Below are 23,831 nucleotides of genomic sequence, written 5' to 3'. Positions count from 1 at the left end.
CTACTCTTTGTAAGTCATATTATTTATACCTACGCTTTTATATCATATTATCTCATGAACCTACACTCTATCATATGACATCCACGCACAAATTATATCGTCACCCGTACTTATACATTCACATACAATCTATCGTACTACCCACGTACTCGCTACCTCTAACTATCCACACATTTATCGTCTCGTATTAATTACATAATCACACCTCATATCATATTACCCATATACTCACACTCTCTATCATACTACTTATACACCTACACCTTCTATCATACATTTACATACTATCCACACACCTACTCTCTATCATACTACTTATACAACTACACCTTCTATATATATTTACATACTACCCATACCCCTAGACTCTGTCATAACAATCTCCACACCCATAATTATATCATGCTGTTCACATCTATTCTGTTCAGTCAATAATATAGTCCTACTCGTATTACCTACATCCTATCTTCTCTATACCACACTATCTACATCTAATTTTATATCATATCACCCTACACACTCCCCTCATTCTGTCATACTATCCTCTACGCATCCACACTCTCTATCATACTATTCGCGCACTTCTCATTATACCATATCCACACTTTTCTCCACTAAATCATAACCACACACACCCGCACACTCTATCATATTACCCACACGCTTACTTAATCATAACTATTCGCACACCCACGTTCTCTATCATACTATTTATGTATTATCCGAGCACCTCTCATTCTACCATACTATTCATTCCTCTATCCGATCTGTATCTAATCTTCTATCATCTCTATTCATCTTATTCATATTATTCATATTATTCACATATTCTTTACGATATGTATATATCATATTATTATATATATATATATATACCATATAGCTCATTAACAAATATATACTTTGAATGTGATTTTGAGTTTATTATTTCATAATATATACTTATACAGACGACATACTCAGCTATTTCAAATCATAACCTCACCAATAATATTATGCATCTCTACAAAAATAGTATTTACACATCACTATATTTGTTTATTTTGTGATTGTTGTGTATTATTTGTTTTTTATTAAGATGTTATTTTACACATTTTTTTATATTGATAATTCAGATTAATATATGAGTTTTGATTCAGGACACCTGTTAGTATGTCATAATAAATCAGCTCAGACACATACGGTACTTTAGTGTGTTTTATATATTAAGGTCTAGAATCATTAATAATCGTTTAGGTTTGATAAAATATATACATCCTTTCGTCAATGTATCTATCATAATCTTTTTTATATTTACACACCATCTTACATTTACTCATGCATCTATATAATAATTTCTGTATTCACATTATTTACAACGCTTTTCTTTGTATTCATAAATATCCATATACTCTCTCTCTTCATCGTATCATAACATCGATATTATCATACTATTTTCTACATATATTCTTCTATCTGTTCATACTTACCAACACACTTTTTACTATATCACAATGTCTAGACACACTTCATCATATCATATTACTCGTATAGACTTTGCCATAACTATTCATATATTCCTAATTATGTCATACTATCTACATCTATTTTATCCAATCAGCAATCCATTTTTACTCATATTAGCCTATCCGATTATCATACTATCTTATTCTATTCCGTTACTACACCACCCTGCCGTATCTCTATATTTTATTAACGTACTATTTCAAATTCCAATCTCATACTTTATCATCATATATCCTTTATCCTATTTATTTCAAATTCAATCTATATTTTTTTATATTCATATCCACCTACTCTTTTATCATCTCTATTCACATCCATTTACTCTTCGATTTATTCATACTATTTATACATCTCGCTCTATATTATATTCATACCCTCCTCACCATTTTATACTACCCTACATACTCTCAATCTTTACCATACTGCCCACAATACATTTATAAACCCTATCATAATCATTCACACGCTTCAATCTATATTATAACTATCCACACGTTCCCTATTCACATTATCTGCATATATGTCATTTGTAACATTTTATATTAATTATATTGTTTTTATATTTTTACTAAAACTAATATAACGTAATAATATAATAATCTATGTATTTTATTGATACTTGTCATCTATGTATTATATATCTCTGAAATTAAATCCATGTTTAAATGCCTAGCTATCATTTATATATATGTGTGTACTATTTTTTTTATTTCATACATCTATGTCTATTATATATTAAAGGAAAGTGTGTTGGACAGCATGATTATGGTATTATAATAAAGAAAAGATGAATAGAGAGTGAAAGGTTGTAGGTGGTTAGGAGAGGTTTTAGAATAATTATGCAATAAATAAAGTTGGAAATTAGTGATTTAGAATTTGAGAAGTGTTAAAATACATGGTAGGGAGGGTTCAAAAAGAACTGGATAGAGGTAAATGAAGAATGAGAGATTGAAGATAGAGAATATGCGTGTATAGAGAGCTATATAGTATGTGAAGATAAATATATAGTTACGTAAAAATAGAATGAAAAACGTGGAGTAAAGGTGATAATAAAGTAAATGAGAAAATAAACAATGTGCATAATCCACAGTAATAATATGTAAGATGTTGTGTGGACAGTAGAAATCAACGAAAGGTAGACGAGATAAATGACGTAGATAATAAATAAATAAATTAATGATAAATGAAAGTACTAATATAATGTGTGATTATTACAGATAGTTGTATAGGTAGATAGGGTTAATATTTACAGACTATTGAAGAGACGCGATAAGAAAGTGCAATTTTATTTGTACATAGAGATGTATAGGAAAAATGTGTAAAACATATTGAACCAACAATAAGTCAAGTCAATAAAGGAACAGAAGGATGAATGAGAGAATAAATAATAAATGAGACAGATGACAGGATATAAGTAACTATTGATAAAGAGAGGAATATATTGTAACAATATAGCATATCGGTAGCGCAAAACAAGATGTGACAAGATCGGAAAGTAGTGAGATATGAACGTATGTGGCAATAAGACTATCTGTGTTGTTTTTGTTTTTAGGTCGATCAATAAACTCTTTTTCGGTCTTTGTCAAGGATTAACACTATCCTTGGCCTGTATCACTATAGTTCTTCACAGGCACAGATGTTTTACAGAAAGTGCATATTATGGCTTGCCTGGTACCAAAAAATGTAAATCAAGCTTTTAATAATACATTAATACAAACATAAAATTCAATAAGGCTGCAAAATAAATAAATTTTTATAAAATTTTTGTTAATGCCGTTCTGTATAATGTTATAAGAGCAAGACGTAATAAATATGGCAAGCTGATGTCGATAAATAATTTAACTAAGATAAGTAAATTAATGATATTATCCGGTACAAGATACCAAATAAATAGTAAAATGAAGAATAATCTGTCTAATAGCAAGACATGAAGGTGATCAATAATTTACTGGTAGTAGCGATTGTACTGGTTGGGATTTCAGCAGCATTTTCGGCGGAACGGAGTGATGAGCCTTCGAAGAAATTTGTGATAGAGCTGAACAGTCTGTTCACCGATATCAGTCAAGTAATTTCAGAAGATAAGTATTGCGATGACCCAAAAATATCTTGCGATAGGTCTAATCGTATCACTGCTGTTAGATTAATTAATGTTAAACTGCCTACTTTTCCTGAAATCAGTTTAATAAATGATACATTAAATAGTTTAACAATATCTAGAAGTCTGAAAGGTGAGATTTCAAGTCAAATCTACTCACTTACCAAGTTGCAATATCTGGTTCTATCAGGGAACAATTTTAGTGGTGGTATAAGTACTGAGATTAAAAATTTGAATAAACTGTGGCATCTTGACTTATGTAATTCAAGTCTATCTGGTAGGATACCTGATACTCTGTATTCACTGACCCAATTGCAATATCTGAATCTGAAAAATAACAAGTTTGATGATAGATTAATTGATGACATTGAAAATCTGAATCAATTACATCACCTTGACTTGAATAACTCAGGTCTATCTGGTTGGATACCTAGTACTCTGTATTCATTGACTGAATTGAAATATCTGGGTTTAGGTAATAATAAATTTGTTAAATTTATAAGTAACAACATTAAAAATCTGAAAAAATTAAAGAACCTTGATTTAGCCAATTTTGGTCTACGCGGTTCGATACCTGATGGTGTATATTCATTGAGCAAATTGGAATATCTGGATATGCAAGGGAATGCATTTATTGGTAATTTAAGTGATGACATTGGAAGGCTAGATAACTTATATTATCTTGACATAAGTAACTCAATTCTAACTGATGAGATACCTAATACTCTGTATTCAATGACTAAATTGCAATACCTGGATTTACGAGGGAACTATTTCAGTGGCTGTTTAAGTACTGAAATTGGAGAGCTGAGTCAACTATACTATCTTGATTTAAGTCAGTCAAGTCTATCTGGTTCGATACCTGATACTCTCTATTCATTGACTAAATTGCAATATCTGAATCTAGAAAATAACAAGTTTAATGGTATTTTGAGTAATAAAATTGGAAATCTGCTTAACTTATATTACCTTGATTTAAGTGGGTTAAATCTACATGGTGGGATTTCTGATAGTCTTCTGTATTCGCTGTCCAAATTGCGATATCTAGATCTAGGAAATAACAGTTTTAGTGGTGGCTTAAGCGCTGAAATTAAAGAACTGAATAGATTGTATCATCTTGACTTAAGTAATTTAAATCTATCTGGTTCGATACCTGATAGTCTATATTCACTGACCGGATTGGAATATCTGAATCTGCGTGGAAATAATTTTATTGGCAATTTAAGTTCTGATATTTTAAATTTGAGTAAATTACATTACCTTGACTTAAGCAGATCAAGTTTATCTGGTAAGATACCTGATACTCTATACTTACTGAGTAAATTGCAATATCTGAACCTAAAAAATAATAATTTTACTGGTAATTTAAGTACTGATATTTGGAATTTGAATAAATTATACTATCTTGATTTAAGTGGGTCAAGTCTCTCTGATTCGATACCTGATACTCTGTATTCAATGACCGAACTAAAATATCTGAATCTAGAAAACAACAATTTTATTGGTTATTTGAATGCCAAGATTAGGAAATTGAGTCAACTATACTATCTTGATTTAAGTAACTCGAGCCTATCTGGTTCGATACCTGATGGTCTGTATACATTGACCAAGTTGCAATATCTGAACCTAAAAAATAACAATTTTGATGGTAGTTTAAGTAAGGACATTGGAAAGCTGTATAATTTATACTATCTTGGATTAAGTAACTCAAGTCTATCTGGTGAGATACCTAATACTCTGTATTCAATGACTAAATTGCAATACCTGGATTTACGAGGGAACCATTTCAATGGCTGTTTAAGTACTGAAATTGGAGAGCTGAGTCAACTAGAGTATCTTGATATAAGTAACTCAAGTCTGTCTGGTCCGATACCTGATACTCTGTATTCATTGACCAAATTGCAATATCTGAATCTAGAAAATAACAGGTTTAATGGTGGTTTAAGTGACGACATTAGAGAGCTGCATAATTTATACTATCTTGACTTAAGCAACTCAAGTCTATCTGGTGAGATACCTGAGGGTCTGTATTCATTGACCCAATTGAGATATTTAAATCTGCAAGGAAACAGTTTTAGTGGTAGTTTAAATAATAACATTGGAACTCTAAGTAAATTATATCATCTTGACTTAAGTAACTCAACTCTATCTGGTGAGATACCTAATACTCTGTACTTACTGAATAGATTGAAATATCTGAATTTGCAAGGAAACCATTTTGATGGCCATTTAAGTTTTGAAGTTTATAAGCTAGATCAATTAAACTATCTTGATTTAAGCAACTCAAGTCTGTCTGGTGAGATACCTAATACTCTGTATTTACTAAAAAATTTAGAATACTTGAATCTAAAAAATAACAAATTTAATGGTGGTTTAAATGATAGTATTGTAAAGCTGGGTAAATTATATCATCTTGACTTAAGTAACTCAAGTCTGTCTGGTGAGATACCTAATACTCTGTATTCAATGACTGAGTTAAAATATCTGAATCTAAAAAATAACAATTTTACTGGTCATTTGAGTGCTGATATTTGGAATTTGAATAGATTACAATATCTTGATTTAAGTGGGTCAAGTCTATCTTGTGAGATACCTGATGCTCTGTACTTACTGAGTGAATTGAAATATCTGAGTCTACAAGGAAACAATTTAAATGGAAGTTTAAGTAGTGAAATTAGAAAACTGAATAAGTTATATCATCTTGACTTAAGTGGATTAAATCTGTCTGGTTCGATACCTGATAGTCTATATTCACTGGTCCAATTGCAATATCTGAACCTGCGAGGGAATAATTTTAATGGTGGTTTAGGTGACAGCATTATAAAGCTGAGTAGATTGTATCATCTTGACTTAAGTGACTCAAATATATCTGGTTCGATACCTAATACTCTGTATTCGCTAACCCAGTTGCAATATCTGGGATTGGGGGGGAGCAAAATTTCTGGCTGTTTAAGTACTAACATTGGAAGGCTGAATAGGTTGTATCATCTTGACTTAAGTAACTTGAATCTGTGTGGTGAGATATCTGATAGTCTATATTTAATGACCAGATTGAAATATCTGAACCTACAAGGGAACAATTTTAATGGTGGATTGGGTGTTGAGATTAGGAAGCTGATTCAATTATATTATCTTGACTTAAGTGGGTCAAGTCTGTCTGGTCGGATACCTGATACTCTGTATTTACTTACCAGACTGCAATACCTAAATCTAAAAGATAATAATTTTATTGGTCAGCTAAACACCAAGGCGATTAGGAGGCTGAGTCAATTACATTATCTTGATTTAAGTGGATTAAGTCTATCTGGTGAGGAGGTACCTCAGGGTCTGTATTCGTTGACAAAATTGGAATATCTGAATCTACAAGGAAACAATTTTAATGGTCATTTAAGTACTGAAATTGTGAACCTGAGTAAATTACATTATCTTGACTTAAGTGGGTTAAATTTGTCTGGTTCTATACCTAGTAGTCTCTATTCAATGACCGAATTGCGATATCTGAATCTTATGAACAACAGTATCAATGGTAGTTTGTCATCTAATATTGGTAATCTGATTAATCTAGTTAATCTAAATTTGCGTTCGAATGAATTGAGTGGTACTATACCAAATGAAATTGGCAATTTAATTAATCTTGAAGTTTTAGAAATGCGAGAGAATCAGTTTGAAGGCGAAATTCCTGATCTGAGTGGTCTGAAAAATTTGATGTATATGAACATTAGCTCAACAAAAAACAGTTTAAATGCGAAATGTGATGATAACATGTTACCTCCGTCTATTAATAAGGAGAATTGTTTGATTGAACCTGTGCATATATCGTGTAACGAAATTACACGCTGTCAATACGTCATTGGACCTATAACCAAATCATCAGTTGTTTCAATGTCCTATACATCCGGATTGAAGATGACTATTGCGGTGATTCTGCTTACAGCTGAAATAGAAATGGCTTTAAATTAAAGTTTGAAATTACGATATGTGTGTAGGCAAGACAGCAGATAAATAACGTAGAATGATAAGAATGAAACGGTAATAATTTGAACTAAAAGATCTGTATTTAGTATGAGAGTTATTGTAGTCGTTATATGATTTAATATATATAAGAGGATAAACAGGGATGAGAAATGAAATGTGTATAAAAGAGAGAGTATAGAATAGTTGAAATAGTAGAATATAATTTATTGTATGAGATGTTAACTATGTCCAGTCCAAGGTTATTGGTATCTATGTCTAGTCCAAGGTTATTGGTATCTATGTATAGTCCAAGGTTATTGGTATAGATAGTTTTAGAAGAAACAGAATTGGTTTTAAAGTATTTTCATATATGTTCATTGTGTAAGTATTTAAGGTAGGTTGATGTATTAATATATCTTGTAGCTGTGTTGAACTAAGGTTAGCAGTTGTATACAGTAGTGATGTATGATAAGATTTTAGTTGGCATTAATAATATTATTAATATTGTGTGGGCTGGCTTGATTGGTATTTGGTTAGTACAGTTGATTATCTAATGTTGTTTAATATTGTGGAACATTTGTTGAGGGTTGTATCAAAAAAAGTTATTTGTAAATTAGAATGTAGAACGTGTGAGTATGGTGTGGGTATTGGATCGAAATGAGCGGGATATAATTTAATTAGATGGAGTAAAAAAAGTGAGATATAAATGCATAAATACTATATATTGATGTTATATATATTTTTATTACTATTTGTTATTATGTGGATTTAATATGATTATAGTAAAGGTAGTTAAGCTGAGTATGAAAGAAACGCGGAAACAGACAAGAATGGGGAATAGAATAGTTTGATATAGAGCGGAATCGAATGTGTGTCATAGATGACATGTGCATAGAACATGTGAAAGAGAGCTATGTTTATATTATGAAAAAAATAAGAATATGTGCGCATGTGAGTAGTGAAATGATGGATAGATAAAAGCGTGAAATTAGAATATGTATAGAGTGGTATACAGATATTGTGATATTAGTGTGGTGGAAATATAGGAGAGTGAATAATGAAGTTGAAGGAAAATTATAATTAATAGTAAGAGAGGTGAGAAGGAAAATAAGAGAGTGATTATTAATTGAGATATGTAAAAAATGAGGTTGTAAAGGTATAGAATGAAGAGAGATAGTTTGAATGGAGAATGTTGAGAAAAGAAAGGTTGATAGATAGCATAAGGAGTAATAGAAAAGATTATGTATATATGATAAGGATTCAAGTGTGGGATAGTTGAGATAGAGGCTGAGCAGATATAAATAGTATGAATAGGAGATTACGGGTTAGATAGGATAGAAATGAATAGTATGCCATAATAAAGGTATATATAGAGAGTATTGTGAGTTTGTGTATGTATAGAGAAATATAATAGTTTGGATGTGTATAGATAGTATTAAGAGTGTGTAAGGACCCATGGTAGTATGATGTGCGAATATGATATAATAAAGGGCATGTGAATGGTGTGATGTGGGAGTGAATAGGATAATATGGCAGAGATGATGTGTGGGATAGTGTGGTAGAATGAAGAAGAATAGGTTTGATATGAATATAAGAGTATAAAGAACGATTGATTGAGTTTAAAATAAGAGAAGGTGATAGAATGTATAGAAATATAAAATATAAAGTAGTTTTAAATGTTATAAAAATTAAGGTCTTAAAGCGTTTAAGAGTCATTTGTTTAAGAAGGTGGGTCAAGTAAATGTGAGAGTGTTGTAGAAACAATTTAGGGTGTAAATAGAAAATTAGAGTATTAGAAATGAAATGCAACAGAGGAAGAGATCTAGAAAGAATTGGAGAATTATGATAAATATAAAGAGTGTTTAACAAGGGAAGAGTGAGAAGAAGCTGTAAATGTATTTTTGAAATAAACAAGAGTGATAGAATCTATGGTAATTGCAATATGAATAGGTTAAATGAGGTTTGAAATCCAGAGCACAATATAGGAAATAAGGATTAGAATTGGTGATGGAGTATTTTAGAAATGAAAGCGAGCAACAAAGTAAGAAATTGGAAGAATTGATGACTTGAGATGTGGTGAAGGCTACTGAGAGTAATAGATCTATAAATATAAGTATTAATGAATTTGTAGAGATGATAAAAGATAAATTTGAAGGGTGCAGGGAACAATAAGAGTTGATAGAATAAGAGGTTGGATGAGAGATAATTTGGATGAATATCAAGGATGTTTAATTGGTTAAGAGTTATTTATAAGAATCTATAACATTAGTTAAGATCAGTGGTGTATAAGATATATGATAGTTATGTGTTAATATTATAAGTTATTTGTTAAAAGTAAAATGTAGGTTAAAAAAAGAGTGGATTAGATAGGATAGAATAATGTAATAATAAAATAGGATGGTTAGAGATAAAATAAGATAGAAGAAATGCGATAAGAGAATATAAGATATGATATGATACTAGAACGATAAAATAAAAAGTAGGATAAACTAGTATGATAATAGAATAAGATAATAGGAGAATAAAATAGGAGAGGATAGTGTGATTGATAGAATATAGTATAGGGAAGAATAATATGATAGTAGAATACAGGGCAGGATGAAGTGGTGTAATGATAGGATAGGGTAGTATAAAATAGCGTGAGAATAGAGGAATAGTAGGATAGGGAAAGATAATATGACAGGGAATATGTATGAATAGTTATAATAGATATTGAGTAAGTATGAATAGTATGATGGAATTTGAATGTATTAATAGTTATGATAAATTTTGAGCGTATGTGGGCAATATGATATAATGAGAGATATGTGGAGAGTTAGAATAGAATGAGAGTGTGGAAAGAGGTAGGGTATGAATTGAGTAGGGATAATTATAATAGGGAAAATAACATAATAAAATGAAGGAATAGGATAGGTATATGAAAATTGACAGATACATAAAAATTGAACGTAAAGGGATATAAAATAGAGTTAGAAGAAGATAGATAGCGATATAATGAAAAATAGAATGTTATAGTAGAGGAGGTTGTGAATTGTAGGATAGGATATGGCGGGTATGAATTGCGGATTACAAAATAACATAGAGCAGGATTGTAGATTAGATAGAGCGGGAGTGAATAATGTGATAGAGAATGTAGATTTGTGGATAAGGTGAGTATATAGTATGATAGTTGGTGTGTGTAGATAGATATGAATTAGTGAGCAATAGATGTATAGATAGTAATGATAGAGAGCAGGGGTGGGATAGTGATGATAAAGATGGTGTGTGGATAGTATAATAGTGAGATAGGATAATAGGAAAAAAGTATATATATATATATATATTAGTATAAATAGTTAGAAGAGTATAGTTATAGATGTAATGAATAAGGAATTACATATTGAGGATAGCATGATGTGATGAGGAAAATATAGATAGTTGATATAGATTTAAAAGTGTGAGAATATTAATGTGTGATAATAATCAAAGAAGATGTTTTGAATTGAGAAATAAAATGTTAAGGCTAACAAAATTTAAGACTAACAAAAGAAAAAGTGTGTTGAATCTAAAGAAAGAAGTTAAGTTTTTAGATTATGTGTTAGGAAGAAGTTTAGCCAAAGTCTCAGATGAATTTAAAGAGAAAATAATTGATAAAATATTCAGATCAAGAAGAGAAATGCAAAGATGGTATTAGAATTAATATAACACCATAGTGTTTGTATACTGGAATTGAAAAAGTTAAGAAAAATGATAATTAGGGTGATTAAAGAAAAATGAGAAATAATTTTGTAGATGTGAGATTTTGAGAAAATTAGCAGGACAAGGATGGGTAGCTAAAAGTGATATGTAATATGAAAAAGTTAAAGTACACACAGCCATGTTAGACTGTAAATGGTGAGAAATAATGTAAGGTAGGAAAAAGAGTATCATAATGGGGTGTGAGGGTTTAAAAGAGAAAGAAGCATAATTAGGTTCAATATTAAGTAAATTAATAGTAATAAACAAGGTTTTAAAAACAATAAGAAATATATTAGGAGTTAAGAGGATGTTATTATATGTAGACAACAAAGGAGTAATAGAAATATTAAGAAAAAATACTGAAGTAGAGAACAGAAGGAAGGATAAACAGTTTAAGAAAATATGTTTTAGAATTAGGGTTAGATGTTGAAAAGATTGAATATGTAAGAAGTAATAAGAACCCAGCGGATAAAAACAATAGAAAATATGATAAGATATTGTCTCGGAAAAGTTTTAAAATTTTAAATGAAAAAGAAAGCAAGGTAGTAGAAGGACTAGAAACAATGGAAAAATATGGATCAGAAGAGTTATGAAGTAAAAGATAATGTAGATAAAGACCAGTTTATTAAATAGAAGGTAACAAGAAATTTGTGTATTTGAAAAAGATAAAAAAAGCAGAAGAAATTAGTAAATCAAAATATAGAAATAATAGAAAAAAATAAAAAATTAAAAATTAAAACAAATAAAAAATCAGGAATAGTTTGTTTTAATGAAAGATGATAGGAAAATATATAGAAAGGACAAAAAATATTTGGAAAGAATAGATGGAGCAGAATTGATACTAGCAATATTACTGCTAACACCAACGGTAATAATGGGAGAGATAGTAGAATTAACTGATTATGGAATATTTAAGTTGGGTTAAGGGGTATAAAAAAGATAATAGAACAAGGGAAGGAGCAAATAGAGAGTAAAAAAAATTAGGATTATATTTAGTAATAAAAACAGTAGAAAAGATGAGGTCAGATATTAGGCAATAATGGCTAATAATAGTATTTAAGGATTTTTGTAAATAAAATCGGTTGTTTTAAATAATGTTAGAGTTCAAGCTTTATGGCTGACATATCAAAAGGTTCTGAGACGTGAAGAATTATAAAAATATTAGTGACAATAATATTGGGAAATACAATAACATTTCTAATTAAAATAGTGATTATATCAATAAGCAGAAGAAAAGTGGGATAGAAAGAAAAGGTATTAGATAAAATAATAGGCAAAGAGTCAAATAAAGGATTGATGATATAAATATCGGAGGAAGTAAAGATAGATAACAAGAAGATTATATAGGAAATAACAAAATTAGAAATAGAAACAGAGTAAAAATTGAGAGATATAAGGTGCATATTGTCGATTATTTTAGATTAGAAACACAGATATTTTCAGACAAAGGCTGATGAAACATTGGAGAAGGCAGATTGAGAGTTGTATTTAAAGAGAGTGAATGAAGAGAGCAGATCAGATTTGATAGATACAGAAGGTTTATGAAATACAAATAAGAAAAGATAGACAAGAGAATAGTAGATATAGAAGAAATAGCGTGTAAACATGCTGAGAGTTGAGAAGTTGAAAGGGTTAATATTAGAAGAGTCAAAGGAAGTAAATGAACTGAAAAAAAATATAGAGAACCAAGAAATTTATCAGAGAGATTTAGAAGTTAGACAGAACTAGGCAAAGAAGACGAAAAATAAACAGAAAACTCAGTAATGATATAAAAGATGGAAATAACAGCAGAAGTATTTAGGAAATAAAAATTGAGAAAAAAATGCAAAAAGATATGGATTAAAAAAGACAAAAGCTAACAAGAAGAAAAATAAATATTAATGTAAAAAAAAGCAATGAAAAGAATATTGATAAGAATAAAGAGGAATCTCAGTGGATATAATAGAAAATGACAAGTATATTGAAGAAGAGGATTAGGAGGACAATTAAAGTGCATTAGATGCAAAATAATGGGACATTATGCAGGAGATTGTATATTCCGTAAAAGAGTAAATGAGAAATAGACAAATAATACAAGAAAAGAACAGCTTAGAGCTAAAACATGAAAAGAGAGTAGTTAGGAGTGAAGAAAAAACGATATTATAACCAAAATAAGATAATGGAATAATAAACAAGACTTTCAGAAAAACTATTTGAATTGTCTAGTAGAAGAAGAATTTAAGACAAATAATAAAATTAAGAATGAGGTAGAAGAGAGGATAAAGGAGAGAATTGGTTTGAGTATTGGTTTAAACAAGGTAAATACGTGCAGGAAAAATATAAGCTAATTCTAGTAAGGTCCTTCTGAACCTCTCAGACCTACAATCTCTATTGACAAAATGGAATGAAATGTAAAAAAATCTACTATTGTGAAGGATGTTGACAAACGTCAGATTAAAATCTAAAACTCATCTAAAAGTTGACAAGATGAAGTTAAAAAAATTAATGAAACAGTTGGTTTACTGAAGTATATGTATGAATGAAGCCATTAGCGCAGATTTAGAAATTCATATTGTGTTGGTAGGATATATGAAAAGAGTGAGAATAGATTTGAAATGCGAGATCCCGTGAGAGTAATTGGACAAAATATATTGAAAACCAGGATTAAAAAGTAAAGAGATAGTAGCATTAGGAGGTGTAATTGATATGAATTATCAAGCTGGAATTATAATAATACTAAAAAATTTGAAAGTTTGTACTTAGAAAATGTGAAAGAATAACATAGATAGTGATTGACAAATATAAAAAAGGCGAGATGAGTGAAGGAAAAATTGAGGAAAAAAAATATAAAAAATGAATTATGATTTAGATCAGCAGATAAGAAAATAATAGATTATGTAGAATACAAACAAATGATTAAAGACAAATGCATTTTTAGTATGAAGAATTATAAGGTATAGATAGAACAAGAGAAATAATTAAAAAAAGATCTGAATTAGAGAAAGATGGTGTGATTGAGAGAATAAATAGTAAATATAATATCTTGATAAATTTAGTACTAAAAAAGGGAAGCAAAGATCGGTGGAGATTAAGAATAGACTATATATAATTTAATAAGAGATTAACAAGAACGTGCTGAATAATAATTTATTTAAAATTAGAGACATAACTCTACAGAATTTTAATAGTTTGTGAAGATTAAAAGATGCATACTAAAGAATTTCAATAAATAATGAAATAAATAAATAGCTAGTGTTTATTGGTAATAGAACAAAGTAGTTTAGATAAAAAGAGATTATATTTGTATTATTAAATGTGATAAATGGTGTTTAATACGTTTTAAGTGAATGTGTCAGGAGAGATTTAATGTGAGATGATTTGTTTTGATATTTAATGATATATTAGTGTATGATGATAATAATAATAAAAAAGAACGTTTTAAATAAAATATTGAGTAGGGAACTAAAATAATTTAAGATCAAAACTAATAAAAAAAAGAATATATTAAGCTCAAGAAATGATGAATATTTAATAGATAGTTTATATTTAAGAAAATTTGTGGATAAAATCAGTTCGTTTAATATAAAATTTTTTATATCATAGAATAGGGATGAATTAGAGATATGATAAATAATAATCTGATTAACAAAATTAATAAATATTTATAAATGAGTATGTAGATAGTTATGATATATTAGAGTGTTTATATATAATAATGAAGGATATATTTATATTAAATAATAATATTAATATATTTTGGTAGAGGGTATTAAAAATAGATAATGTTAATTAGAACAACTGATTGAAGAATCAAGGTTATGTAGAATGTAGATGGAGATGTATGGAGATAGGTGAAAGTGATATAATTAAATATTAGATTTACAGGAAAAATAGATTAGATGAATGTTATTATAGGATAATTTATGTTTGCATGTAAAGTTTATTTGACAAACAGTTGTAATATATCAATATAACAAGATGAGTTAGTTAATAAATAAATCGAATGGTATAGATGGTTTTAAAAATAAATATAGTGGTCCAATGTATATAAGAGATATGTATCTGATAGTTAGTATTAGTTTCTGAATGTATAATTCAATGTGATATAATTCTATCTTTAGTTATGTCTTTTGTTAATATAAACTTATTATCTGATATTAGCTCATGTTAAAAAAATATATTGATTTTACAGTTACAGACAAAATAAACGGTTGATTTATATAGATGACAATATTATAATATAAAAATAGATAGAATAATACCATATGCATAAAATTAGATAATAATTATAGTCTAGTAGGTTGCAAGATATAAGGGTTAAGTAAAAAAAATGAACACATAGATAAGAAATTTGTTTATGAGGTAATTGGTGTGAATTATTTAATAATATGATATAATTAAAGGGATAATATAGATGATTGGTTATATAAGTGGGAGAATAAAACTATACATATATATGATATTAATAAATAAATGAAATTATATATATATGTGATATTAATAATAGATGAATAAATTAATTAAATTAAAAAAAATCAGAGATAAAAAATGATAAGAGTTGTATAGATGATTTAAATATAGTTGTAGAATAGATGATTTAAATATAGTTGTAGAATAGATGATTTAAATATAGTTGTAGAATAGATGATTTAAATATAATAGATTGATAATTATATAATGAATACGACCATACTAGTACAAAAGCACCGCTTCCCGTCTGATCAGCGAAGTTAAACGTACTTAGGCCTAGTTAGTAATGGAATGGGAAACCAGCTGTGAACTCTAGGTGTTGTATTCTTTTTTTTTATTATTTTAATAAGCTATATATTATTTTTTTTTATTAATATATTTTCTAATTAAACTATTATGTTAATTTATGTACATAACTATTATGATATAGAAAAATTAATGCAATATTAAATTTGAATCTTTATCTATATATGTAATATTTCTCTTATATCCTTTTAATTTCTTCGGTTTATATATTGAAAAACAAAAATAATATCAAAAAATTTAGATACTGTAAGATTTTATAAATATGATATATTTATAATCAAACAATGTTTTAAAGTTAACTGAACAAGTAAAAGAAATAATATAAATAAATATATCAATACCAAAAATAACTAGTTATATATAAACTAAATATTAAATATATATAAAATATAGCCAAATAATATAACATTTCTGGGGGTATCGTAATAATAATAGATATAGAGAGACCACTAAACGCTATGAATCTAGAAGACATACATAAGCATATAATGCAATAAATTCAAAAAAGGGCTATATGTATGTATTGAGTAAAAATAACAACAATAATTAAAATGAATATTAATATAATAAGAGAAAGTGTTAATAGATGAATTGATTATATAATTAATATAACAAATTAAAAAATAGTTTACAAAATGTCTGTAGGATTTTACAAATAGTCTATATAAATAACGTATATACAGAGAGGTAGTACAATAATATTAAATAAATTAATTAGTAATAAGCTATACAATAATATGAAAACTGCACCAGTCTGCATCAATAAATTGAAAATATAATAATATTATACGTAAAAATAGAGGTATATATATATCTCATAGTGCAGATAGATTGAAACAACATGCAAAGTTAATGAATATACTAAAACTGTATATCTTATATATAATTTTATAGATACACGATAAATAACAAGATGATAGTTTCATCAATAACTATATTATTATCTCTAATTTATATAATTATATACCATATATATATATATATATGGAATATACCAATTAACGTTTATTTATAATATATAATATTAGTCATAATTGATATAAAACTTGCAAATGCTATGTATTATAATATGAAATAATAATACATATACCATATCAAATAACTACCACAGTTAGTAAATTGGTTTTCAATGTAGAGCATATGACTATAATTATCCTACTCTAGTGGTTTTAGAATAGATTCATGTATATCGTCAAGATATGTTACTTTTATATTATCTAGTTTTTTGATTTATATATCAACGTCTGTTTTTTTAGCATCAATATGTCCTCTGCATTTTTACAACATCAAACTCTAAATCATCCATTTTTACGATTGACATGTTTTTTGATCTACAAAAACATATATAGAGATCATGTATAATGAAAATACTGATTATAAATAATATGTAATTCACCTAGAGTTAGATGGGATTGATTGGTACAAGATGTGAAAATTTGAGATTTATATTAGCTAGATGATGATAAACTAGTATAAAAATCAACATTCCAATTAAATGAAATAAAATTGATTTAAATACTAATAAATATTACATTCATCCTTATTCCTATACAATAAATAGTTATTTATATCTATGGTCATATTATTTGTCAATATTGTACGACAACCTATACTCGCTCCACTATCATATATATATTCTGGATTTTGTCTATCACGTGACAATCTATATTCGGTTTTTTGTAGCCAGCTATCTCATTTTTCTAGCTGATAAAGCTACTATACACAAAATTATTAAGATGTTATATATAAATCTAATGAAATAAGGATGATAACTGAAAAAAACTTAACTATTGGGTTTATAGTATTTTTTGCTATCTACTTGATTACGAATAGCCTTGAGATAATGTTTTACATCAAGAATTAAAATAGTAGGCAACGAAGTATAGTCAACCGAACTAGTCGGTAGCTCTTTACACTTTCAGAGATATAGCTCGAGTAGTTGTACTAATATAAGCAATATAAGTTTATCTCATTTATAAGACTTGCAGATATAATGAGACCAACAACACAGAAGATTATTGTCGAGAAACAAAGGTACTGCAAAAACGCTATGTCTATATCTCTATAGTTAGATATCTAACCATCTGATATGTTATTTGGTCTTTTATTGTTTGTTCATTCTATTGTTAGTTGTTTGTAGTAATTTAATCATTAATTTATTTGTTTTGATTTATTATAATCTTTTATTATACTTTATTGTCCTACTTAGATAGTTTATCAACTTTCTCACACAAAAATTTTATTTTTCATAAAAACTAATAATATTTAATTTTAGCATTAAATTAATTTATAATTAGATAATAATTTCAATTATATTTTATTTTTTAATAGTCGATTTTTCTATGAATAGTAATTTTATTCGGGTAATTTGTATAAACCTTTCCTGGTTTCATAATAATTTATAAATTTTGTTTTTATATACATAATAGAAATAAAATAAACATACTTACGGTAGAAAACGACGTACAACGACGACACCAAGAAGTATATTCGATATTTTGTTAATTTAATAAAATATTTATAAAATAGTGTTAAAAGACATTCGTATAGTGAAAAAAAAACATAAAATAAATAGGTAATATTTATACGATACAGCATTATATTGATAAATAGACACTAACCAGTTTATATATATAGGGATACTTCAAATAATAATCTATCAGATAAACTTCCAAATTTTAGTAATAAAGCATTGTATTTGTTGTGTGTATATTTTAATATATTTATAAATTATAATATTACTTAATATTGATTAACAATTTTAGTAAAGCTATATATACCTGTATAACAATAGCGATTTCACAATTATCCTGATAGTAAATATTCAATTAACTCATAGATCAAAACAAATAATTATGAAATAATGGTATGGCAGTTCAGAAAGTAGTATTCTTACTTAAGTGTGGTTAGATAGTAACCAATATTATGACATAGTGAATTGGATAAAATCATGTTGACTAAAGGCTGTAAGTAAGCCTAGTAATATTTTTTTAGATGTGAAGAATATTTATATAGATGCAAAGTCTATATACTATATTAGTATAGTTCAATTGTCAGTTGTTGCTTGTATTATTATTTTGCGTTGATTTAAAGTCATTATTATAATATGTATGGAAAATACAATGAGTCACAGATAATCTATTAATAAAAATGTTAATTATAACAATAAAGTATTTGTTTTTATAAACGAATATAAAAAATTAGATAATTATAGAAAATATGAGGTAGAATTATAAAAAAAAAGAGGATAAATATAAAGATTAGGTAAATAAATAGATATATATGTAAACGCGTATATAGATCGATAGGAGTAAATCGAATAATAAAATAGGGTAGAGAAAATTAGTATATATCTGGATATAGATATTAATTAATATAAGAGAAAGGGTTATATAAGTGTAAAAAAAAATAATAAAAATAGTTATTCAATAACAAAAGTTGAAAAAGAAGATGTATAGTGAATATATATAACAATAATGAGAATGTAGGTAGATATATAAAAATAGATTAAATGGTAAATATAGGACTAATTATAAAAAGAATAAGTGAAAGATTAAAATAAGAGGGGGTATGTATATAATATATGAATAATATAATGAGGTATATTTAGTATTCAATACAGATCAGATTATTATATATATATATTAAATTAATATATAAATACATATATATATCCATATATAATAATTAGATAGGATATAAATATTTAATAAAAAATAATATATAGTATTTAAAGTATTATTATATATGCTTTAATCTGCACCACATCATATTAATATGATAGTATATTGATAATAATAGTTTTAATAGATATTTATTATATAAATATTATAATGGTGAGTATAAATTTATGATTGCTATATTTATATATTAATTTTATTTAAATATGTATATAAGTAATGTATAATATTAAATATATGATATATATTTAATCGTTTTTATATAATAAAAAAAAATTATTCTATTCTAATAATATTATATATTAATAATTTATAACATAAATATGTATAAAATATAATAAAATAAAAATGTAGATGTTTTTTTAATAATATAAAATAATATATTAACATAGATCATTAGTATATGTAAGTATAGCATATATTTATAATAACAATAGTAGTATATATAATAGTGTAAAACAATAATAAATAATAATATATATTAATAAATTTAATTACTGTAGTATAAATTTAAGATTCCAGATTAAAAAAATACTGTGTATAAGAAATATTATATAAACATAGATACTTAAAAAAGGGTTTAGAAATATATGCAGTGATAAAAGTAGAGACTTATGTTTGCCACGTTATATTTGTATGTAATAAAACATTATATATAATTATTGTGTGTATGTAATTTTTTTGAATCATGTATTACTATTAGCTGATACCAATAAAGATATAATATTTATTTGGAACTTTGTAATACAATTTTTAACTCAGATTTGTTTTAAAATACAAAAATATAATGCGCCAAAGTTAATGCATCTTAATCTAATATAGTCTACATTAAAATTATATTATAAGTATACTATATCTTATGTAAAGATATATTGCTTGGTATTCGATGTATAGCATCTATAAAATTTAAACAACTGATATTTTAGAACCATAGATATTGTACATTTATAATATCAACAATTATAATTGAAATAGAGATGTTATATCGGATAATGTGATAGAGAGATGGTATGTTGAATAATATAATGGATGAATAGTATAATCTGTCTCGCGTGTGAATTTTAGGAGTTTAGATGGTACGATATAATGCGAATATATATTGGTATTATAACTAGTATAATAGAATTTGATTAAGTAGATAGTGTAGTATAATGAAAAGTCGAGAGAATAGGATAGGGACAACAAAATAGGTAGATACAAATTAAAAGTCAATCAGAGTATCCTATAAATGTCTATAATATAATAATAAATGAAATCATTAAATAATTGAAATGTCCTGATAATCTTTATAGGCAGCAGATGGTTTTTGGGGATTGTGGTATTGATAAATTAATGAATCTGATCTTGTCTGGAATCTAAAATAACCCAATATGTGGAATAATTTTTTGGTTGGTAGATAGAAATAATATTGATATGATTAAGAGAGGTTATGTTGATGGCAAAAAGTGATATGTGTGATATTGGTATTATATGTAATAATTTGAAGCTAATAGGAAAAGGTAGTAGAATGAGTAAAAAAAAGTAGAATTAGAATAGTTGATGTTTATGGAGAAAATTGTGATTAATTTAAAAAAATGTGTTATATTTGTACTGAATAAAATAGATGTCAGCTGCATTGAGAGTTAATATGTAATAGTGAATATAATTGAGGAATCAAATAGTTATGAAAGTTAATATTTTTGATTTGATTGATATTTGTAATAGTTAATAAAGAAAAGTTGATATTAATATAATTAAGAGATTGGTAAAGCATAGAATTTAAAGGTTTAACAAGTAGATTAAATAAGTTTAAAATAATTAGAGTGTAAGAAGAACAATAAGGATTATATAATACTGCATGGATATTTTTGTTAAATGTACGTATGGTATAATTAGAAGAATACAAGTGAAGAGTAGAGGGTATAGTGAATAGTATGATAAGATTTTTTTGTAGGTAGTGTGATATATGATTTTGGATTGTAAATTTGGAAAAATATATAGGTATGAAATATGAATAGAAGAATAAAAGCAGATAGATATAGAAAAAAAGAAGGAATGAATATGGTTATAGATATATACAGAAAAGGACAGTGGATATGGTTGGAATAGATATAGAAAAGAAAATAATATATATAGATAGAAATAATATGAAAGATTGAATTTGAATTTAAAATGAGTAAAATGATGATAGATACAAAACAGATTAGAACAAATGAGTGAGTATGAAAAAATCAAGATACTGTTACGGAAAGTTTTTAAAAACTGTACAAAACTAAATGAAAAATTAACGAGAGAAGTAAGATAAGCAATGTTCAAATTAGATGTATAACAAAAGAAATAATAGAAAAATGGGAAAATGTAAGAGAATATAACTTACAATAAGCAAAAAAAAAATTAGTATAAAAACAATCATAACAACTATACTAAAAAAAGTAAAACATGTACAAATATAAAAAGAGGCATAGAACAGAGTAGGCCAACAGTGTATAAGAAGGAGTGTAACAAGAGAAATAAGATGCTTTAGACGCTAAATGATAGGATGTTATAGCCCAAATTAATTGTTTAAAAAAAATCCAAGAGTGCCATTAGACAGGCCTGACCAGAAGATAAACCTCTAACGGCAAAACAATATTTTTCTAAATTGAAGCCAAATTACAATCAAAATAAAATAACTAATAAAAACATTTACCAGAAAAAATCATTGGATTATCTATGAAAAGAAGGGCTTGACACCACTCAAATCGATAGTGAATATGGTTACGTGGTAAATGTTTGTAATTTTGACAGAGTGAATAGATGTGAAATGAATAATTATGAAATAGAATAGATAGAAACTAAAAAGACGAGGGAGGAGGAAGTATTGACATCTAAATATGGTTAAAAGTGAGGCCGAAAAAATATTGTTGTGTGATAGAGATTACTAATTTTATTAACCAATAATAAATTTGTAAATTTTATAAAATAGCTATTGGTTGTGATAGAAAATAGTTGAAGAAGACGCTAGAAAAAAATTATCCAGTACTGTAAATATGAAGAGGTTGAACTATTTATTGGTAATGGCGGTTGTATTAGTTGAGATTAGAATGTTTTTGACAGAAGTGGGTAATTTTTTGGAACTTATGATTATGAACCTGAGTTCAAGCAGTTAGTCAATTGAGACAAAATAATGGAATAATGAATATTGTAATGATTTAAGAATATGGTGTAACATTGATGGTCAGGTGAGTAGTGTTATGTTAAGTGGTGTTAATCAGTCTGATTTTCCTGTAGACATTACAAGAATTAATGATACACTAGAAACCTTAGTATTGACAAAGGCGAACCTAATAGGTGAAATTCCAAATAAGATTTATGAGTTGACGAAATCAATATATTTATATCTGCAAGGGAATAAGTTTAACGGTGATTTAAATGATAATATTAGAAGTCTGATTAAATTAGATCATCTTAACCTAGATGGATCGAAGCTGTCTGATCCGATACCTGATAGTTTATACTCACTGAATAAATTGAAAGAGCTGTATTTATGAGGAACAGGTTCAATAATAATTTAAATGAAATAATATTAGAAATTTGAATAAATTATCGGGTCTTGATTTAAGTAAGTAGATAAAATTTGTCTGGATCAATAGCTGATGGTCTATATTCACTAAATGAATTGCAATATCTAATACTAAAAGGTAAAAACTTTGATAGTAGTTTAAACAATAATATTAAAAATGTGAGGTTATGTTATCTTGATTTAAGTGGATTAAATCAGTCTGGATCGATACCTGATGGATTATATTCATTGGCTGAATTAATATGTTTGGATCTTTTAGAAAATAATATTAATGGTAGTTTATCGTCTAATATCGGTAAGTTGATTGAGTTAAATAGTCTAGATCTGAGTATTAATGAACTAAGTGGCACTATACCAAATGACATTGGTAATTTAGCTAATCTCGAAGTTTTAGAAATCAAAGAGAATGAGTTTGAAGGTGATATTTCTGATTTGAGTGGTCTGAAAAAATCAACCAATCTGTCTCGCGTGTGTCTCAATAAAACATAACCTGAATGCAGGACATGATGATGAAACGTTACCTCAATTCATAGTAAGGAAAAGTGTTCGATTAGACCTGTGAGTGAACTATGCAATAATATTA

At 27.0% G+C, this 23,831-nt stretch overlaps 1 protein-coding gene and 1 non-coding gene across 2 annotated transcripts; both read left to right on the top strand.

Moving 5' to 3' along the window:
- The first annotated feature begins 3,433 nt into the window (after nt 1–3,433).
- Nucleotides 3,434–7,561, top strand: LOC126328323 (uncharacterized). The gene has a single exon (XM_049996022.1). The coding sequence runs from the start codon at nt 3,434–3,436 to the stop codon at nt 7,559–7,561; it is 4,128 nt and encodes a 1,375-aa protein (XP_049851979.1).
- An 8,369-nt stretch (nt 7,562–15,930) lies between these two features.
- LOC126328329 (5S ribosomal RNA) lies at nt 15,931–16,049 on the top strand. Its single transcript, XR_007561836.1, has one exon. It is a non-coding gene; the product is annotated as a 5S ribosomal RNA (ribosomal RNA).
- Nucleotides 16,050–23,831: the final 7,782 nt, after the last annotated feature.

Source organism: Schistocerca gregaria, unplaced genomic scaffold (genome assembly GCF_023897955.1).
Source record: "Schistocerca gregaria isolate iqSchGreg1 unplaced genomic scaffold, iqSchGreg1.2 ptg001119l, whole genome shotgun sequence".
Classification (NCBI taxonomy): domain Eukaryota; kingdom Metazoa; phylum Arthropoda; class Insecta; order Orthoptera; family Acrididae; genus Schistocerca; species Schistocerca gregaria.
The sequence above is the reverse complement of the archived record's forward strand: the minus strand, read 5'-3'. Positions and strand labels throughout refer to the sequence as shown.